The sequence below is a fragment of the Typha latifolia genome, chromosome 9, assembly GCF_019914945.1.
Source record: "Typha latifolia isolate L0001 chromosome 9, TyphaL0001v2, whole genome shotgun sequence".
NCBI classification, from domain to species: domain Eukaryota; kingdom Viridiplantae; phylum Streptophyta; class Magnoliopsida; order Poales; family Typhaceae; genus Typha; species Typha latifolia.
This window is the reverse complement of record NC_133094.1, coordinates 10,452,323-10,471,573: the sequence shown is the minus strand read 5'-3', so window position 1 is coordinate 10,471,573 and position 19,251 is coordinate 10,452,323. Positions and strand designations below refer to the sequence as shown.

The 19,251-nt window shown below is 35.7% G+C and overlaps 1 protein-coding gene and 1 long non-coding RNA gene across 4 annotated transcripts; one reads left to right on the top strand and one right to left on the bottom strand.

Moving 5' to 3' along the window:
• Nucleotides 1-3,193: 3,193 nt before the first annotated feature.
• Nucleotides 3,194-13,849, bottom strand: LOC140795391 (uncharacterized). 2 transcript variants are annotated; one of them, XM_073147927.1, is made up of 10 exons: nucleotides 13,778-13,849; nucleotides 12,981-13,141; nucleotides 11,196-11,307; nucleotides 9,335-9,525; nucleotides 9,129-9,223; nucleotides 8,618-9,037; nucleotides 6,860-6,968; nucleotides 5,574-5,851; nucleotides 4,733-5,103; nucleotides 3,194-3,762 (listed from the first exon to the last, which is right to left on the bottom strand). In XM_073147927.1, exons 2-10 carry the CDS (start codon nucleotides 13,113-13,115, stop codon nucleotides 3,638-3,640), a joined length of 1,836 nt encoding a protein of 611 aa, XP_073004028.1. In that variant the 5' UTR covers nucleotides 13,116-13,141; nucleotides 13,778-13,849; the 3' UTR covers nucleotides 3,194-3,637. The 2 variants fall into 2 exon arrangements, with proteins under 2 accessions (XP_073004028.1, XP_073004027.1); XM_073147926.1 differs by having other exon boundaries at nucleotides 13,665-13,820.
• Nucleotides 13,850-14,117: 268 nt separating this feature from the next.
• LOC140794684 (uncharacterized) lies at nucleotides 14,118-19,128 on the top strand. Of its 2 annotated transcripts, XR_012110174.1 has the most exons (3): nucleotides 14,157-14,335; nucleotides 14,463-14,627; nucleotides 18,753-19,128. It is a non-coding gene; the product is annotated as an uncharacterized lncRNA (long non-coding RNA). The 2 variants fall into 2 exon arrangements; XR_012110173.1 differs by having other exon boundaries at nucleotides 14,118-14,627.
• Nucleotides 19,129-19,251: the final 123 nt, after the last annotated feature.

Below are 19,251 nucleotides of genomic sequence, written 5' to 3'. Positions count from 1 at the left end.
ATAGTCAAGAGCCTTAGCTTTATACTACATATTCCAAGTTCTTTCTTCTCCACTTTTTACTGCCTTTCTTTTTCTCCCTCAATGTATCTATCATGCTTTATTGAGTTGGATGGAGTTGAATTGTATGATTCATGCATCTAAGAAAATTAGATATAAGACTTTAGGCCCCGTTTGGTTTGAGATTAAGCTTCAAACTCGATTAGTTAGTCTTATTTTTTAGTCGAGATTTGAGTACCTTAAATTAGTTTAAAATAATTTAGTGTTTGGTTAGGCCAGCAAAACTTTATTTATTGTTTATCTAATATATTTTGAAAACTAGGTGAGTTGTAAAACCGCTGATTGAGACGATGACTAAGTCGATAATTTATATAACTTTTTTTTAAATTGCTAATTCTTAAATGATAAATTCTTATATAAATTACTGAACTGAAAAACGACTTAACAAATTTTATAGCCATTTAAAATTTTTTATATAAATTGATCTAATCAGTGACTTATTTATTTAAAAGTCGTTGTCCTAGTCAGCGGTTTTGTTGACATGGCAAAACGCACAAGTAATATAAGAGATAAGTATTGAATGCTTGTGCTTATGATATTAGAGATAAGTATTGAATTATTTATTTATCTAAACTTAAAAAGAGCCTTTTTAAGGGCAAATTATTGCCCATGAATTTTAGTATAAACTCTTGTATTGTTAATGAATTGTCAATACCTAAAAAGCCAGTTGTTTAGGCAAATTAACAATTAGTAAGTCTGGCCGAACTCTTAATCACATGCTTAGCTAGTTAAGCATGATTTCGATTGCACAATTTGAGATCAAGCCTTATAGCATTTAAATAGTCCCCTATATTAATGAAAGTCCTTAATCATAGAGATCATTAGAATTTGGTGATCCTTAGTACAGATCTTTCTAGAAATTGCAAGTTAAAGGTTTTTAATTATCTAAATCTGCCTCTAATATTTTTACATTATGTATTCACTTTAAAATTTAAATACAAAATTAAGTGTGTTTAAAAATGGTTGATTCAGACATTGACTTCCAAATATTGCAAAAGATTAATAACTTATATTTGAGAGTAAGTCAATAATTTTGCTAGCGTGACAAAATGTGCCTAATTTAAATAAATGTTTAGGACTAGTTTGGCCAAAAACTCAATTAAAGACTAATTAATACTTTCTTCCTCATCTCAGAGGAGGAAGAGAACAACACAATGAAGACCAAAATTTTCCTAGCTTTTCACACTTCAACAGAAGTACCATCTTAGGAAGAATCATATCAGAAAATATCAAAAGGATGTACACATCTCACAAATATAAAATTTTGAACACAAGGAAGGATACATACACAAACAGAGAAAATTAAGTGAAAAAAAAAACCATCTGAAACATCACACAGGTATAAAAATTTTCAAAATTTTGGATCAACTGATATGAGTGTACCTGATTTTTTTTTTTTAAAGGAAAGACTTGTATTAAAAATTAAACTAGGTGAATACAAAAGTCTCCTCAGGAATCAGAGACCAGAATTTGCACTAAATCAGAAGGGTAGCCCCCATCCCAAGTATACTCGAAGCCTAAGCTTCTACCCTTACAAGCAAGCCAATCTGCAGCCTGATTAGCTTGCCTAAAAATACGAGTAATTTTACAATTACTAAAATTGCTAGTTAGGGTTTTGATATCATCAATGATAGTGGAAATGGACCAAGGAGGTGTATGACCCTTGGCTAGAATATTAACCAGAACTGTTGAATCTGTCTCGATCCAAACATTTAAAAAGTTTCTTTGTGTAGTGCTCCTTAGTGCTTCCCTTATGGCGATGGCTTCAGCAATCAACACAGACTTATATGAGCCACATCGAGCACCTGCAATAATTGAGCTACCGTTAGTCTGTCGGGCTATGAAGCCCGCCCCTCCCCTTTCATTTCTACTGACGAAGGAACCATCAATATTAATTTTTACCCACTTAGATGGGGGAGGTTGCCGGTGAGTAAGAATAGGGGATGGGGTGGGCTTTATAGCTCCGACAAATAATTGAGCAAAGTAATCGTCGATTAAGGAAATAATACGAAGCCAAACCTTACCCAGATCTTCCCATTCATTTGAAAGGACGACTTTGTTACAAAATTTCCAAATCCGCCAAAGCATGACAGCAATGCAAGCCTGAAGTCTAGCCTTCTCAGAAACTGGCAATCCGTCGCCTTTATTTAGCCAGTAACCTTCTAACCATCTATCCTCAAAAGAGAGATTAACTGAGAGGTTATCTCTAACAAAATGCCATAGAGTGACAGCCACTTTACAGTGAAAGAACAAATGTTCAGTGGTTTCAGTATCGAGAAAGCAGACAAGGCACCTAGTGTCAGAGCCGACACCAAAAGCTGAGAGATGGGCTCTCGTAGGCAGGCGACCCCAAGCCAATTTCCATAAAAAGGTTTTAATCTTTGCAACGACCAAATCTTGGTCCAACCTATCCATTCAGAGTTCTAATCATTCGGAGCCTGAATGAAATGGTAAGCAGACTTAGAGGAAGCCTGCCCAGAAGGATGTAATCTCCAAACCCAAATATCCTCTTGAGCACGAATAGGGATATTGATGCTCAGGATAGAGTCAACAAGATCATCACAAAAAATGGATATAATATTTTGGTGATCTCATATGCCATTGGTAATAAGCTGAGAGACAAGAGCAATCCGAGTTTCTGTAACCAATATTAAAAGTAGGTTGGCCAACAGTCCAAAGGTATGGGACTTATAATTTTAGTGAACCCACCCTTGATGTTAGTGTTCGATCCACTTCTTATAATTTTAGTGAACCCACCCTTGAGCTCGGTCATAGCCGAAAGGATCAACTTCCAATTCCAAGAACATTTCCTAGGTTTTTTTTTATAAAACCAATGATGGGGCACACATGGCACACGTCCAAAGGTCGTTCCCACCGTTAAGGATCCGTTGGACGTTTTTAGCCAATCAGAGTAGTCCTAGTCGTCCGCAGATCCCTAATGGCCAACCCACCATCTCTTTTGGGCTTGGTCGCCTGATCCCAACCAATCAAGTGATTAAAACCATCAACAGGACAGTACATTCTCAAATGAGAGAAAAAAAAAAACCAATAGGAAGACATAAGAGCCATGACATGTGGACAACTGAGTCTTACCAGAAGTGGAGGTAAAGAGAATGTAGAGGATGATGACCAAATAGATAGTAACTGCTTCTTCTGTCTTTAAATAAAAACATATAACAATTGCTTCATTTCATAAGTTTGATCCTGTAACGGGCCATCATAACCGCTCTTACATAAACTAAAATCTAATAACAACTTGAAATGCTACATGCAAGATTGAAGGTACATTCTCGGAGAAAGATGCATCTGAAACTATGTCTATGAAGCTGCAGCAACCCCGAGCAAGACAAGCTTCATGACAGCCATCATAACTGCTCTTACATAAACTAAAATCTAATAACAACTTCAAATGCTACATGCAAGATTGAAGGTAAAATCTCAGAGAAAGATGCATCTGAAACTATGTCTATGAAGCAGCAGCAACCCCGAGCAAGACAAGCTTCATGACAATGGTATGATGAGTGGAAGAAGTTGACCCTCTTACTGCTATGAATAGCTCAGAATAAGCTTCATTTGCCGCTTATTTCTTGGTTTTATCGAGCACCTCAATGTATTTCTTGGGGATGCCATAATGGTCAACGAGGTGCTTTGCAAGGTCGTCAATTACTCCACCTTGAATAAGAACCTCATGCTGCCCCTTCTTGCCTGAAGATCATTGTTCACAAAAATAAGTCCACAACAAAAGAAAAATGTTGCGATGTAAATTGTAACTCACCTGAGATGGACTTGAAAAGCTATACTTCAAAAAATAATCTGTGAAGGGATCTAACCAACTCTAATGCCATATCTATTTGTGACTCAAGACATATGGGCATAAGCTAGTCTCGTATCTTGAAGGGTTGACAAGGGATAATGCTACTAGCTGAAAACGACCCAGTAAAAGATACATAGAAGCCATTCTAATGGTTGAGATACTCCATTTATGCAAGATCCTTGAGAACCTCCGTGTTCAGAAAGAACAACAGTGCAATTTCTTAGAGAACTTGCAGAAAAGCAATAAGTCCAATTGTGCTGCTACACTCTCTATGTTTAACTATACTGTAAAAACCTCGAGCAACAACCAACTCTTGGATTAATTGAATATTCTTATTGGTAATTTCCAACCACTTAGCATGCCAAGTCTAATTGTGCTGCTATAATTTCCACGTTTAACTACACCGTACGAACTTCGATCAACAATATGATCTTGGATCAATCTTCTTACAGATAACTTCCAATCATTTAGCATGCTAGTTCTATATCCTGGCTTAGTTTAAATGGACGGCATAGCAGTTGAACCTCGTATGTAGAGTGATACTTAATTTTGATCCTGGATGAAATCAGTGCCAAAGCCAGTCTCAAAGGACCAATTTTTACAACAAGAACAATTACACACTAAGTTAAACAGTGAAATCGTGCATATTAGAAAGACATCTGAATTACCTTAATGCTTTCTATTCTTCGAAACTCCTTAACTAATAATTAAAAAGGTAAACACCATGGATTCTGTACATAGCACGAAAACCTCCGAGAATACCTATGGTTGATCACAGTTACTAACCTGCTCTACAATGGTAATTCAGTAGTTTATGGACAACAAAATAAATCTAAAGGATTTATTTATGGTTGGTGATACCTGGAAGTTCTGCAACTGATGTACTGCAAGCAAACTTCTTCTGAAGTTCAGAAGCTAGTGACTCAGCGTCCAGCAAGAAGGATTCCAATCCTGAGACTCTAGTCACCTTCTTGTTTCCTTGCCGTCTCTCTGTCATAATCTGAACGGGTCTAATTGCACCCTTGCGAACAGCAACTTCATTTCCCCTTGCTACACTGTGGTGGATCTGCATCCTGTTCAAGAATGTTGATCCTAAATCCTTCTTATGGATATCAGTTGGGTAAGTTGAACCCTTCTTAATAGTTCCTTTGTAGAGAGCATCACATAGTGTTGCATCTAAAACTACCGTTGCCTTGTTTGTTGACTTGACCAAATTTTCCTTCTCAACATACCTTCATCGATAATAAATGAAGATCAGTGAGAATCTTAAGAATTGACAAACTAAATTCAATGCACATCATATATAAGGAACATTTATAAACAACACCTTGCATTTTGCATTCATTGTTGTTTAAACCCAACCTTTTTTGATCCTTGCCTTATGATTTTATTAGTTAAAAGTTTCCTAAGGGAGGGTCACTATAAACACAGATTCAAAGTAACTGCACTTGCCAAACAAAAGAAATAAAATATTATCCTTTTGTAATGTTAAGTTAGTGAATGTTAGGTTAAAGTTAATTCAAAATGTTCTTTAAGTAATACAAGCAAAAAGAAAAAAGCCAGAGCACAAATGTGCACACCGCAGAGATAGAGAGAGAGGCCCTCGATAATTATTTCCAAAAATTGCTTTAAAGAAAGTATATAAACATTGCATGTATTATCCAGATATTTCTCAGCTGGTACAGAACTAATGGAAGCAGACCTGAAGACAACATCAGACGCCTCAGATGCACTGTAGTATTTACCAGTGTCAGCTCCAACAGATACGAATATAGGATTCACATGTGTGCTCGGTTTATAAATCTCAGTCATCTCAAATAGTAGCTTGACATGGCTACCTTCACCAACAAAAGAATCATGCTTTCGATCCACAGTCTCTTCTACTCGTTTTTCTGGTCTGAAGGACATGTAGTCTGGGTGACCACGGTTTATGCCTATAAGCATAATCTCCTTTTTATACTTATCTTCCTTCGCAGATATCTGTCCAGGCAAAATCAACATTATGCAACTAAAAGAAAAAGTCAAATGTATCAGAAGGTCTTTTTTCCAATGGCCCCCTTTGTGTTAATTGAAAATGTTTGAAGATTTGATACTTTGCATTTGAGAAGGTAAGCTCAAGCACTGACTTGTGACTATATGCAATAACAGTACAAAAGAGGAAAAGGAATTTATATCTTGATTAGTATGACCTTCATAAGTCACAGTGGAAACACAAAGCGATAAGCCTTCCAGAGTCTCAATAATGATCAATAGCCTCTCTTACTGCAAAACTTATACTTGTGATGGCTTTTGAATAACAGGTATTCCGATTCATATGTGGCAACTGGCAAGCCTTCCTAGTTTCTTCTCATTCACATTAATGCCATTAAGATTCATTTGTTTGGTGACATGCAATTTATTTTCCTCTATTTCCATTTATCCAATAGAGAAGAACAAACTATTCTTAGCAAAAAAGAATTGTTTAGACAGATGTGTATATAAGCAGCCAGCTCTCAACTCAGAAAATAAACACCCAATATGTTCTGAGAAATCCAACGGCAATTCCATTGCCTAGCTTAGACATTAATCAAGCTCCTTCCGTCCATTTTTTTTGCACTTAGCTACATTTTTTTTTTTCAAAACAAAAAAGGGTTCTACAAATGATTTGCCTCTAAGGAAAACATGAGATAATGGAATATGCTTATATGCTTGATCAGTAAGCATGCCATATCTATATGTATCTTGTTTCTTTGGTTTGTATGCATAATATCTGCATGTATGTCGATTGCTGATATTAATTTCACTTGCAATGTTGCAATTTTATATATTAAAAGAAAAACTCAAGGACTCACTAAACTGAAAAGCGGAACTAATATTAGATGCCAGAACTCAGAACAGGTTACGAGTTTTCACTTCGCCACAGCTGACGAGCAAAAGATCTTATAGGAGGAAGGTTCTAGGAAGTTTCCTATCATGATAATAAAATTGATTTGTTGCAACCATGCTTACCAAGCCAGAGGAAGATTTAGATTGTAACCACTTGGATAATTTCTTATGTGATGATTTTTTAATGTCTAGAGTGATGCCCGACGGCCTGCAAGGAAGGATGTGATTTGACCTGTGAATCACAAACAGATATAATATGCATCACTTATCAGGCAAGGTGTGAGAATAAAAGAAAAGATAAGATAGTATATTTGTACACAGAAAATATTGCATGGCCAACTCATGTCTAATGTTGTTTGCAGTTATAATTGGACTGTTAATAACACATGAACGTGAGATACATTAATAGTTTCTAACTACTTCTGACAACAAAATTTTCCAGCCATATAATAAATAACAATCACATAACAAGCTAATGCATTTCCGAAAACACTTATAGACCCTCTCTTCAACCTGATTCCAACAGCCCATATTTTATCAAGTCGAAATTCGAAATATCCAAAAAAATGCAAGCCATGTTTTACAGTGCCTCTTATTTAATGAAACGGTCTGTCATACTGAAATTTTTTACTTAGATTATCTTAACAATCTTTATTTTATCGTGATGAATATAACATAGATTTCATGTAGAAAATATACAGCTTGTATAGATATTATCATCATCATTTGAGGTTTTTACATGATTATATGAGGTAGTAGAGCACAAGGCAAAACCTAGAAATGTTCAGAAAAATAAATAAAAAAATTTTGACAACCTGTTGCAAAACTGGCAGCTAAATTCTTCACAAAAAGCAACAAAACAGAAAATAGATAGATGTGCAATGAAACCTATAAGCTAGTTGCTAATTTGAGTTATAAACCTCAACCTTTGCAGGTTAAATTCATGCAATTGAGGACCAACCCTCTAGATAATCCTCTAGATATTAAAAGAGCCTAGATGTAAGACTGTAGGAGAAAATGATATTTGTAGTTCACTCAAATTTTTAGAATACACACAACAAGAGTATGAAAAAAATTATTCCAGTATGGAACCAAGAAAATATTATCTAGACAAAAAAAATCAAATATCATAGATATTGAGATGTGATTAATGTGATGAATAACTAGAGAAGAGGCGTCATTCAAAGCAAGGACAAGAATTCTGCATCTGAGGTAGATACTTTCTTTTAGATTCTTATTCGTTTATAGAAACATAATATTTATCCTCATAAAGGTCAAAATGGGTTCTATATTTGATGTTTGTGTGGATGTCTACCTTTGCTACATGACTACTAATTAGGCTTATTAGTGTACTTCCAGTTGGGTTAGCCAACTAGGACTTTGAGTTAGCCTACTCAGCATAGGGTGCATTTTCTAGCTCGATTGGGTCTATCTGGGGCTTGGACTATAAAATTGTGTAGGTGTATAATAATTTAATACACTTGAAAAAACAGAAAAAAAAAGGAGAGAAAATGATGGAATGTGCTTGATAGGTTTACATCCATGACACTACCACTCTGCGGAACAACAGGACAAGATTGACACAATAAAATAGCTGTTATCACTTTACACACGGCACAACTAACAGCACTTTTGATGCAGAAATCATAGTTAGCAAAGAGAACATTTAGCTCAAAAGACATAAAACATTATCAAAGGAAATAATCAAATATGTATCTTCTTCCTGTTTTCGTGCAAAGAAGATTGCTCAAGAACAAAGTATTGACTACAACACTTGCATGAACACTACAATGTCTGGGAGAAGAGAGACGCACTCTACAATCAGGATTACCAGTTTAGGTGAACTAGAAGTTGAAAAGTAACAAAGTTAAATTTGAGTACCATAGCGTGCTCCCAAGCAGGGGGAGGTCTTTATCTTTTACAGTTGTATGCAATGCTTGCAGAAGGCATTTGTCCAAAAGATTATCTACTTCTCCGCTGGACAAAATATGTTGTTCCTTTTCATCATTTGGTTCTTTAGCAAGTGTATTGCCTGACACCGTCAGCCCACTCAAATTAGCAGTTAAACTTTCCGATGCTTCAATACTGGCATCTACATCCACTGAAGCATCAACATCTCCTGTATGGCTGTCTGAATTATCCAGGGATTCTCCTTTTCCTACAATATCATCATCATTTATGTCATTGACACCATCTCTAGCATCATCAGGAAGCTGAGAAGCTGAAGATAAAGCAGGATCTTCAAGAACTACATCCTCCAAAAATCCTGCATTTGGAACATAACGACCTTCAACTGAATCCCTGTAAGAATGTATAATGGACTCTATGTTAAGCGAGCCTACTATTGCTCAAGATTTAAGAATGCGTCCAGAATTTCGCTCACTATACTTGCCATAGTGAATCATGATAATAATGTGTGATACGCAAAGCCTTGCCACGTAAACCAGCTTTTAAAGCTTCCATACTACTGACAGTTGTGGTTCCTACCTGTAAAAGGGAACTAGATTATTGAAATGACTACGAGCGCTGAGCAAGTATTTAGCAATTAGAATCACTTCGGTATGTATCCAGGAGATCTGTCAAGTGTGGATGACTTACTGCAATAGGTGCTGGATTACCAGGGACTTTTACTGCCCATGGCTGACCAGCTAAGAAAGAAGGCAACCCTTCTGGAGGTATATAAATACCAGGAAACATCAAATCAGCACCTCCAATAACAAATCGTGAAACTTCACCCCCTTTGAGCAGAAATGCAGGTAACAGTTGAGGAACCTTCCAGAGTGCATAAACTGCAATTTAAAACACACCAGAATGTCAATAGAAATTCTCATCAAACAAAAAATGGATCTAGACTTCTGGTAATGTTAACTAAGAAGGATCTACAAAGGTAATCAGAGATAAGATGCAAATGCAGGTTCAAATAGATAAAGGGAACAAACAAAGACCTTTATGATTAGAAACCTCGCACATTTGTCCTGTAACAAGGCACATCAAGATGTGGGGCTTTACTTGGTCTTTTTTATTAAAAGAAAGGGAAAATGATCTGATATGGATAAACTTGTAGGACAATAGCATTAGCATGAAGAGATAAGATACAAAGAAATGTAGGTCCTAGGGTTAAAGGGCTTTGTCTTATTTCAAGGAGAAAAGGAGAGAAGGGAAAAAAGAAAAAAAGAACTAGTAAATGCCACTTGTAAAGTACATGACATATTGACATCCAGTAAATTTTAAAGCTTGTAACAGGGGAAAAAGGACTCAAATAATAAGGTAAATAACAAGTTCCTGTGACAAGAGGATCCTCCCAGTAGCAATTAAAGAAGATGATAACATGGCTAATGAATGACTTTTATTTTTAACATGGGAAAAAAATTATGTCAAATAAGATTAATCAGCTTCTGAAGCAATTGGTATTGATAACACAACAATCATGGTGTGTAGGAAGGAAGAAGAACTCATGGTAACCAAATTATATATATTAATATATGCACAGTAGGTAAAGTTGAAATAAAAACTTCATGCTACATAGATACTCGTAGAAATAATTTAAGATGTCATCATCTATGGACCTTTTCAACAAAGAAGTGTTGGGTGACACCCTACTAAACTAGCCTATGCACTGCATACATCTTGATGATTCTTAAAGGCCAAGCCGGATCTAAACACCCCAAATCAATTTCTCCTACAGTACTACAGCAAATTATCCTCAGCCCATATTTGAAGTCATATCCAACCAGGCTCCGTATGCTTTGAAGGGCCAAAAATGGATTAAACAATATCACATTCCACTATATTGAACTCAACTTCCAGATCTAAGAACATCACTATAATCCAAGCTATATAGAAACGATTCAATTGAATAAGTTTGAATCTTGATGGAAACTTGAAGAAGGATCTTTTACTGGTTATTACTGAGGACATGTTCAGTAGTTCAATAGATCATGACACTGGATAGCCTAAGAACATTTTCATCTAAGGGTAGACATGGACCAACCTAAACCAAGGCAGATTCGATAGCTAACAAATTAAGCTTAGGTGTTCTATGCTAGTGTTCTCATAAGATGGCAGGTAGATCCATCTCCATGATAGTTCTTAAACAAATCATATAATCACATATACATCTTTTTCACTATTTCTCCTACTAAATTTGCAGTTTACATACCAACTGTACAAGATTGGGCACCACAAATATCAAAATATTACCGCAGGCAGCAGCATGTTGAAGTTTCTGAGTTCCAAACGCCGATACAAAAGAATAATTAAAAGTTTTCTGACAGATATCTTTCCCAGGATTTAAGTAATGAAAAGTATGTGACCACAAAAAGGCATGATACTACAACACAACATAATAACAATATCTGTTTACAAAAAATGGAGAAAGAGAGAAAAATCAGATGATATGACCTATAAATTGCATAATAGTGAAAATGTTAATAAATTTGTTAAGACATGATACAAAGACCTGTGGGAAATATCTCGCCCCCTCGCCCATCAACATCAAAAAGCATCGGAAGTCCTCCTTCTATGCCATACACATGGACACGATTTGCGTATTTAGTTACTGTTATCTCTGCCTAAAATACATTCATACCAGAAAGTTAAAAAAGTATTTTGACTAACAGAATAGTATATATAACATCAGCAAGATTTCAATCAAATATTAGAGATGCAATCAGAATAACTACAGAAGTTTTCTAGCAAATGGCAATAACAAAAAGTAGATTCATTGAAATCCTAACCAAAATGGTTAGTCAGACCACGGTTCGAAGGATTTGCCGTACCCAATTGGAATCAGGTGGGATCAGTTGATCTAGTTGATTCAAACCAATCCTTTTTCACTATTTTTCTCTTTTTCTTTTCACTAATTCTCTTTCTCTCTCTCTTTCACTATTTCTCTCTTTTCCCTCTTTCAATATCTTTCTTTCTTTATTTTCCTACAATAGATATTGCTTCTTCGATGCAGAAATCCAGCTCACACAAACTCCACCGATGCAGAACCAATTCTGACGACCTTAGCTATGTGATTTATTTATTTTTATTTATTTCTCTCTCTCCTCTTTTTTCTTCACTATAGTTTTTCTTCTCTCCTTCACTATGACGGAGTTTTTTTTTCTTTTTTTTTTCTTTTTGTTTCTTCCACATTCTCTCTCCCCTTCGTTTCCTACATTTTTAAATAATATTTAAAATTTTATGTAATTAAAAATAGCCTAATCTAATCTGACTGCGGCCGATGCGTATCATTTTTTTTGGGAGGCCGATCATGATTTTTCAAATCTTGAGTCAGACAATATGAAGAATGATCAAAGTCTTCAATCATTGACTAACCTACACATCTTTGGTATGAGAACACAGCAACCTTGATTGCATTAGCAACTGTTTGGATGGTATATTAAGATACTCTCAATTTCATAATAGTAATGACTAATGAACAAACTGAAGATATTGAAATTTGATTTGAGAAACAGAAAATTACAAACCCTTCTGCAAAATTAGTAACTAGGATAAGAGTAGACTCTTTTTTTTTTTTTTTGGACTAACTACTATCTTGCAGTCATTAACAATTTAAAATAAGCATCTCAGGGAAGGGTAATACTATTGCAGGTCATCCCCAGTGTGGGAGTTTGCCTACTACTTAAATCTGCATTTACAAGGCACATGGTTGTAAACTTTATGGTTATACTAGGTGGCTATACCAATTGCACCGATGCAGTTCTGTCGTAATCTTATTTTCATAACAAGGACGCGTGCATGTAAAGTGGCATACTGACATTTAGCAAAATCAACACCGTAAGCATGGAATACTGAGTACCTATCATGTTCAGGCAGCATGCTGAGTCATGTTGTTAATCAATACACTTGAAATGTCCTAGTTGCACCTAGTGGAAAGGCGATAAATAGTTCTAACGCTCATGTTACAGGTTTAAGCTAATCATTTTAACAAAGGAGACAACACCATAAATTTTGTTATTTTAGATTGCATCAATAATGCAAGTACTCAGTAATGCCACTGTTTCCATCTTTAATGTATCATAATATTCAAATTTCAGGCCTCTGAGTACCAAAAGATACTTTCTGGTATTAATGAGCATCTACTTCAATTTATATATTTTTTCTGGGATTCATAAGAAAATAATACTGCCAGTAGTTTTGGGGGATATGGGCATTAAAATATAGTTTGTAATAACATGCAAAACAATGAATGCATCTTTTGGATTTTGATGTTAATATGTGGTTCTTTTCTTATTACCTTAGGTGGAAGAATGGCATCAATGTCGGTATCAGAAGCTTGTGGGAACCTTTCTTTCGTGGTTCTTCTGAGCTTCTTCTTGTCTGCTCCTGACAAGCGTTGCAGAGCTTTTGTCTCAACTGGCTTTTTGAACATTATGGTTGGCCTCAAACCAGATAATGCTGCATAAAATGAACTAACTTAGCACACCTTTTTTTTTTGTACTTGCAAACTCTACTGTAAAAATACCATAAAAATAAAGCCTTTTACAAACACATTGGAAACCTTAGTGCAAACACAAAGAGAAAAAAGAGGATAAATAAATGAACTGAGCAAACATAAGTCAGTGGAATAATCAAAAGCCTCTTCAGAAAGTGGACACCCTTTTAGTTCCTATATCCTCATCTGGCAAGTGGCAGAATAGAAAAAGATTCAATTTTATTTTCATTGACTCAGTTGATGCCCCATCACCATTCTAAGTTCAGTAGCAAACTTGTATTTCACATGAATAATCAAGTAAGAAGTAAAGCCACTTCGAATCCTCCTTCTCCACATCTCCGATTCCCTATTCAATTCCTCGAGTTAACAACTTACAGCCAGCCAATCATAATAACACAACCGCATTAATAAATTAAACCCACAACCCATCGCAGGTACAATAAGGTTCTAAAGAAAACTCCTGAATCAAAGAAAAAGAAACATTACCTAACTTCTACGAGACAGCTATTAGAAAAAGGGATTTGCTCCCTGAATCGAAGAGTAGAAACAACCCAAGATCAAAGTAATCAGAGAGAAAAAGGAGAGGGTTTTAGGAATACCGCACGGTGACGATTCGGCAGTAGAATAGGAAGGTTCCAGAGTGCAGATAGCAGCGGATTCGGAGATTAATATATAGCTCCCAAGGTCGGTTTGTGACTTCGGGGTAGGCCTTCGATATTCGTATTAAGGGCTCTTTTTTAGGCAAATTACAGTTTACCCCACGTTATTTCGCACAAATTACAACTATAAATTTGGAACTAATGAGATTTACTGGCGCCAATATTTTCTTTAAGGGTAGTTAAGTCTTTTCACATCTCATTAATTATGTGCATACCCTTAAAATACTTTTCGAAATATCATAATTATGATTAATTTATTTAATAAATCATATATCATAATGGCTGCCGCACTACAAATACCTAACTATCCCTCTCCTTCCCTCAGTCGTCGTCGTCACCATGCTCGGATTAGAAGAATCCGAAGCCCTCTCCTCTCTCCTCTCTCCTCTCTCTCTCTCCTCAGCTCTGATTCCCGATCCTTCAATGCCATCTTTCACCATGCTCTGTGAATTATTTTGGGTTGAATATTGCTGTTTTGTTATGCATATATTTGTCAGTGTTAGTGCAATTCATATGCAGGGGAATCAAGTCATTTACTATTTTATTCATTTTTTTCTTCTATTACCTTCCATTTTCATTGTTCTTTGCTATATATATATCTTATGGACACTATTCATGTATTCAGGTGGCTTTAGATGATGGTTCTGGCAAAATGGAAATGGTGTTTATTCCACTGTTGTTAGCGTGGGCTAGTGCAAACAATAGGAAAGAGATCCTTAATCACAAGCTCATGCTATTGCTTTTTAACATATCTGATGTTCTAAAATGAAGATGTCTCTCTTTTAAGAAAGTATGTGTTAGTCATCATTGCCACATGTTTATTCTTTTTTCCATACTATCCATTTATATGGATTAACAAATTCAGCATATTAGGCATATGACAGAGAATTTTAAAGTGCATATTAATGTTAACTTTTGCCGTATTAGCAAATGTCTGTCATCCTTCTTATACTGAAAGTTGTACTTGCATCAAGGCTTTTTTCTAAGTTAATCACAGTGATTTATGAAAGAGTTATATCCAAGTGATGCAAGTATATGAGAATGTAGCATATCTATAATAAGAAGGTCAAGAGAGATGGCCAAACTAGGAGGTCTTGATAAGGAGATAATAAGAATGTGTTATTTGGACCAAACTATATTTTAGCTGAAGATGAAGAATTTCAGTTGAAATTGAATGGTAGGTTGAAACTCAATTCTTTTATTTATTCTTTCATACCATTGTTAGTTCTAAGGGAATTTTTTTCGTACACTCTTCTTTAATTAGTTTTTATATTTCTAATAGTTGTGAACTTGAAATTTTGAAGATACCCTACGTCACTCATAATATTTCAAAATATTGTTTGATTTATGTTTTCTTGATTGTTCTTTCCGGTTCCCTTCTAGAGGATTTAGGCAATGAGAGGTTTCAAGAAATGGAAGATCTATTCACTCTATCAATAACTGAGCCAGATCTAGCGTATCATAGGAGATTTTCCTTTTCTATTGAGGTATTAAACTCCAGAGATAAATCAAAAAAGAAATTTTTACTGGTTCTACCTCCTCTTTTTTATGAAGAGAATGAATCTTTTAATCGAAGGCCAGAGGTGAAAGTTTGAATTTACTGAAGCTGTCAAAACTGAAACTCAGAAGCCCAGCAAAATTCACAATCAGTATTGATATTTCAAACTCTGTTACCACGAGAAGTGTGACATGCATTGTATTACATTGTGTAGCTAAGCACACAGTTGAGATGCGGTGATGAGTAGGTCTTGAGTTTGAAATGCTTTGCATAAGGAAGGCAAATGTGGTCGTACTCATTAGGAAAATTGTTTGAACTAAGCAGATCAGGGAATGTCACCCGAAGCACACCTTATTCCCTCCGCTGAACGAACGGAACAAGCCTATGAAATAATAAAAAGAAGTATGAGTGAGAGAAGTGCAGCTCAGCTGGAAGAGATTTTAAGCGGCGTCCTTGGGGTGATCTCGAAGTTCCTATGGGGTGGAGACGTCTTTGATTTGATTGGCTTGTTTACCCTACTACAGAAATGGCTTTTTTTTATGCTATCAGCCTTGTTTTTGGCAAGTATGAGAGAGGACTCTCTCTGTCTCTCCGAGTTTCAACTACTAAGTTAAGTTAAGTAGCACTTCAGCTATTCCAAATGAACTAAGCATTACCAAACACAATTTTTCCATTCATTGTTTGATTATTATGTGGGTGAAATTGCAAGTTCATCCCTTTTAATCTGTTTGGGCATGGTCCAGATCCAAGCACCTAGTCGGGCAACGAATAGTCTTATCGGATGAATAGGTTAGCTTCAATTCCTACTATCTTGGAGAATCTTACTATGTGTAAATTTGATTGCTTTTTTGGAGCAAAGCCTGTAAGGCTCAGGCTCAGGTGTATGGTAGAAGGAAGCAGATCATCAATGTTGATGACTGAGCCTGGTTACTGTGGGGAGGCCTTTAGTTGGAGTGCTTTTTGTTCAGCAACTGGAACTTGTTCTTGAGTTCTGGGTTTGCTGTTTGTTGGATCTTTAGCTGCCTGTTTCTTGTCAGGATGGGATATTAACTTTCATATTTTGAGATTGATGGTTAGCTTCTTTCTCAAACAAAATTTTTCAGCATTTTCCTATCCTAGGCTAAAACTTTCCCAACAAATAATAGAAAGATAGTGCATGCTGATGAAAATTGTTATTATATGGGTGTCGACCTTCTATTCCATTTAATTGCTTTTTATCTGAATTTTCAAAAAAAAATTCATTTTCATGTTCTGAAGTGGTCAACCGTAGACTGAATTGAAGGATTTGATGCCTAATCACATGTATGTTTGGATTGTTGAATTTAATCAGAAGCATGATAGTTGTAGGGTTACTTTAGCAGTGCACATAGGTCTCCCAGCACTTTGGAAGCAATAAGAGATTTGATTGCAAAAGCCTTTTAAAGATTTGTAAGGTTACTTTGGCTGAGATTTGTCTTCACAGGAACTTTTCAGCTCTTGCAAATATGGAGTTAAGTCTAAATTCTATGGAGGTTGTATTCAGAGTTACAACAGCAGTTGACCTACTAACAAAGTTTGTTCATATATATATATATATATAAACTGTATAGCATTATGTGAAAATCTGCTAATTTGTTACAGTCAAGAGTACAGCCATTAACTGCAGTCCCTCTTTCCCTATCTAATCACATGATAAATTAATCATCAGGCTATAATTTGTGATTTTCTGGTTTTACCAAAATGACTATATAAAGACCTTAAAATCAAGGTTCTAAGTATCAGTTTCTGGATCAAGATTGGTTGCTTGAAAGAACGATATATATTGGTTGTATTGATTGAATTGGTCATCTATTTTGGATGATATGGATTAAAGATTGGCCGAAATTTCAATCAATTCTTTGCTTAAAATGTACCGGTTTAGATAATTGATACGCTTTGTTAGAGTTTTTTCTTATTGCATTAGTTGTTTATTTTTATTAAAATAAAATTCTTGTAGGTCGCGTTCGAATGCGGAAGGGATCACGTTCGAACGCCCTTGCGAACGTCTGCATCAAGTTCGCAAAAATAGAGAATGCAAAATGTGCATTCGAACGTGGTCGGGCGTGTTCAAATGCTTGTATCGCATTCGCACATACAGAGAACGCCTTTTGTGCGTTCGAACGCGATTGGGCGCGTTCGAACGCGATCGGCGGGATTTTACTAGGATTAGAGTTAGTTATTATTATTATGGCTTGTTGGCTAGCTTCTATAAAGGTGTGGATGGCAGCCAAATTCATTATAATACTGGATTATTAGTTTCTTGCATCTTATTTTCTCTCTATTATCTTTACCCTAATCTCTTTCCTCCCTCTTCACCAACCTGCTACTTCTACCGTTGACAAGGTCTTTCCTAACTTCTAATCTCTTTTGTCTATCGAGTCCTCCCTCTTCTTTGGGATCTCGATCACTTCTTCTCCTTCGTCTATATCCCTTAAACTACACCACCTATCCACCCTTATCTCCATTATCATCAAAAACCCTAACTTCCACTCCACCCGTCACCACCACTATCATTCGCACTAAATCATACTTTCATTCCAGCTTCAGTTCGAATCTGCGAAGGGTGTAAATACGAAAAGCGTAGATCGGGAAATTACGAATCGATTCCACTTAGTTTCGTAATTTTCTGACTACGGGAGAATATTTAGTGAATATTTTTCCTCGGTTGCACAGACTGCTTCCCACAAGAAATTTAGATTTTAAAGGAATTATTCTGTAGCCTTGTCATTGGTATCAGAGCCTATCAATTTGGTACCGTAGAACCTATCAATAATTTAATTGAACCAACTGATTTAAATAGGATTTCTGTTAAGAGTACACTAGCATCTTTTCTGCATTGTTAGTGTGCTATATAAGATCGTTTGATTTGTTTAATACAGTATGCAATTTAATGCCAAAATCTATTACTTTTAAAGTTGAGGTCCTCTGCATTTTGACATTTATACGCTGTACATATCGAAATCTCTGAGATGCTAATTAGTTTGAATATTATTTTCCAGGATAAATACATGTTATTCACTAGGGGAACATCATAATATATTTCCCTTCATTATTTTTTTTCCTTGCTCCCTTAACTACTTAGCATCTTCAAGCTTTCCCAGAAGTAGAACACCATCCATGCACTCATACACCTCCATTTGCTCCAACCGGCAAATGCATCTTTGTTTAATCTAATATTTCTAGTCTTGTCTATCTATCAAGGTACAATAATCCAGCATGAATAAAATTTTATAACAATTCCAACCTTCTCTCTGCTTGCTCTGTTTCTTTTTAGTTTTCTTCTCTGTTTTTCAATTCCAGCTTTATTACCATGTGGGTGGCAGCCATTGTCAGAGTTGTGGAGCATTCCTCAGTTCCTTGGCGTGGATTAATTCTTCTCTCCTGCTTCTTTTGTTCCAGGATGGTCGGGTGATGGGTTGCAAACTTGCAATGATCAGAAAAAAAAGCACAACAGGCTATGGTTGTGGTGTCCAAAGAAGGCATTTACAGAGATCCTTTTAAGAGCATGGGCTTGGTAATTTTTCTCGGATTCTCTACTTTTCAGGCACTATTGTTTATTTGTACAACTGGTTCGTTGTCTTGAAATCATGTCTGAGATTTAAAAAATATTAGAAAAGAAGATGGAGTGGATTATATATCCTAAAGAGGTGATAAAAACAAGAGTCTAATACAATTAAACTTGAAATGATGTGTTGTTGTTCTGTCAATAGTGAGTTTTGCTCTGTAAACATATATGATATTTTTTTTCAGAAGTGAAACATTTACATCCCCGTAATTAGATATCTGATGTAATAGAGATAAAAACATTAAGAGAAGATAACAGCTTACCCAGTATAGTTTGATCGGATTTCAACTTACTATCTTCACATCAAATTTAAACCCGTATGTGGTTAATACT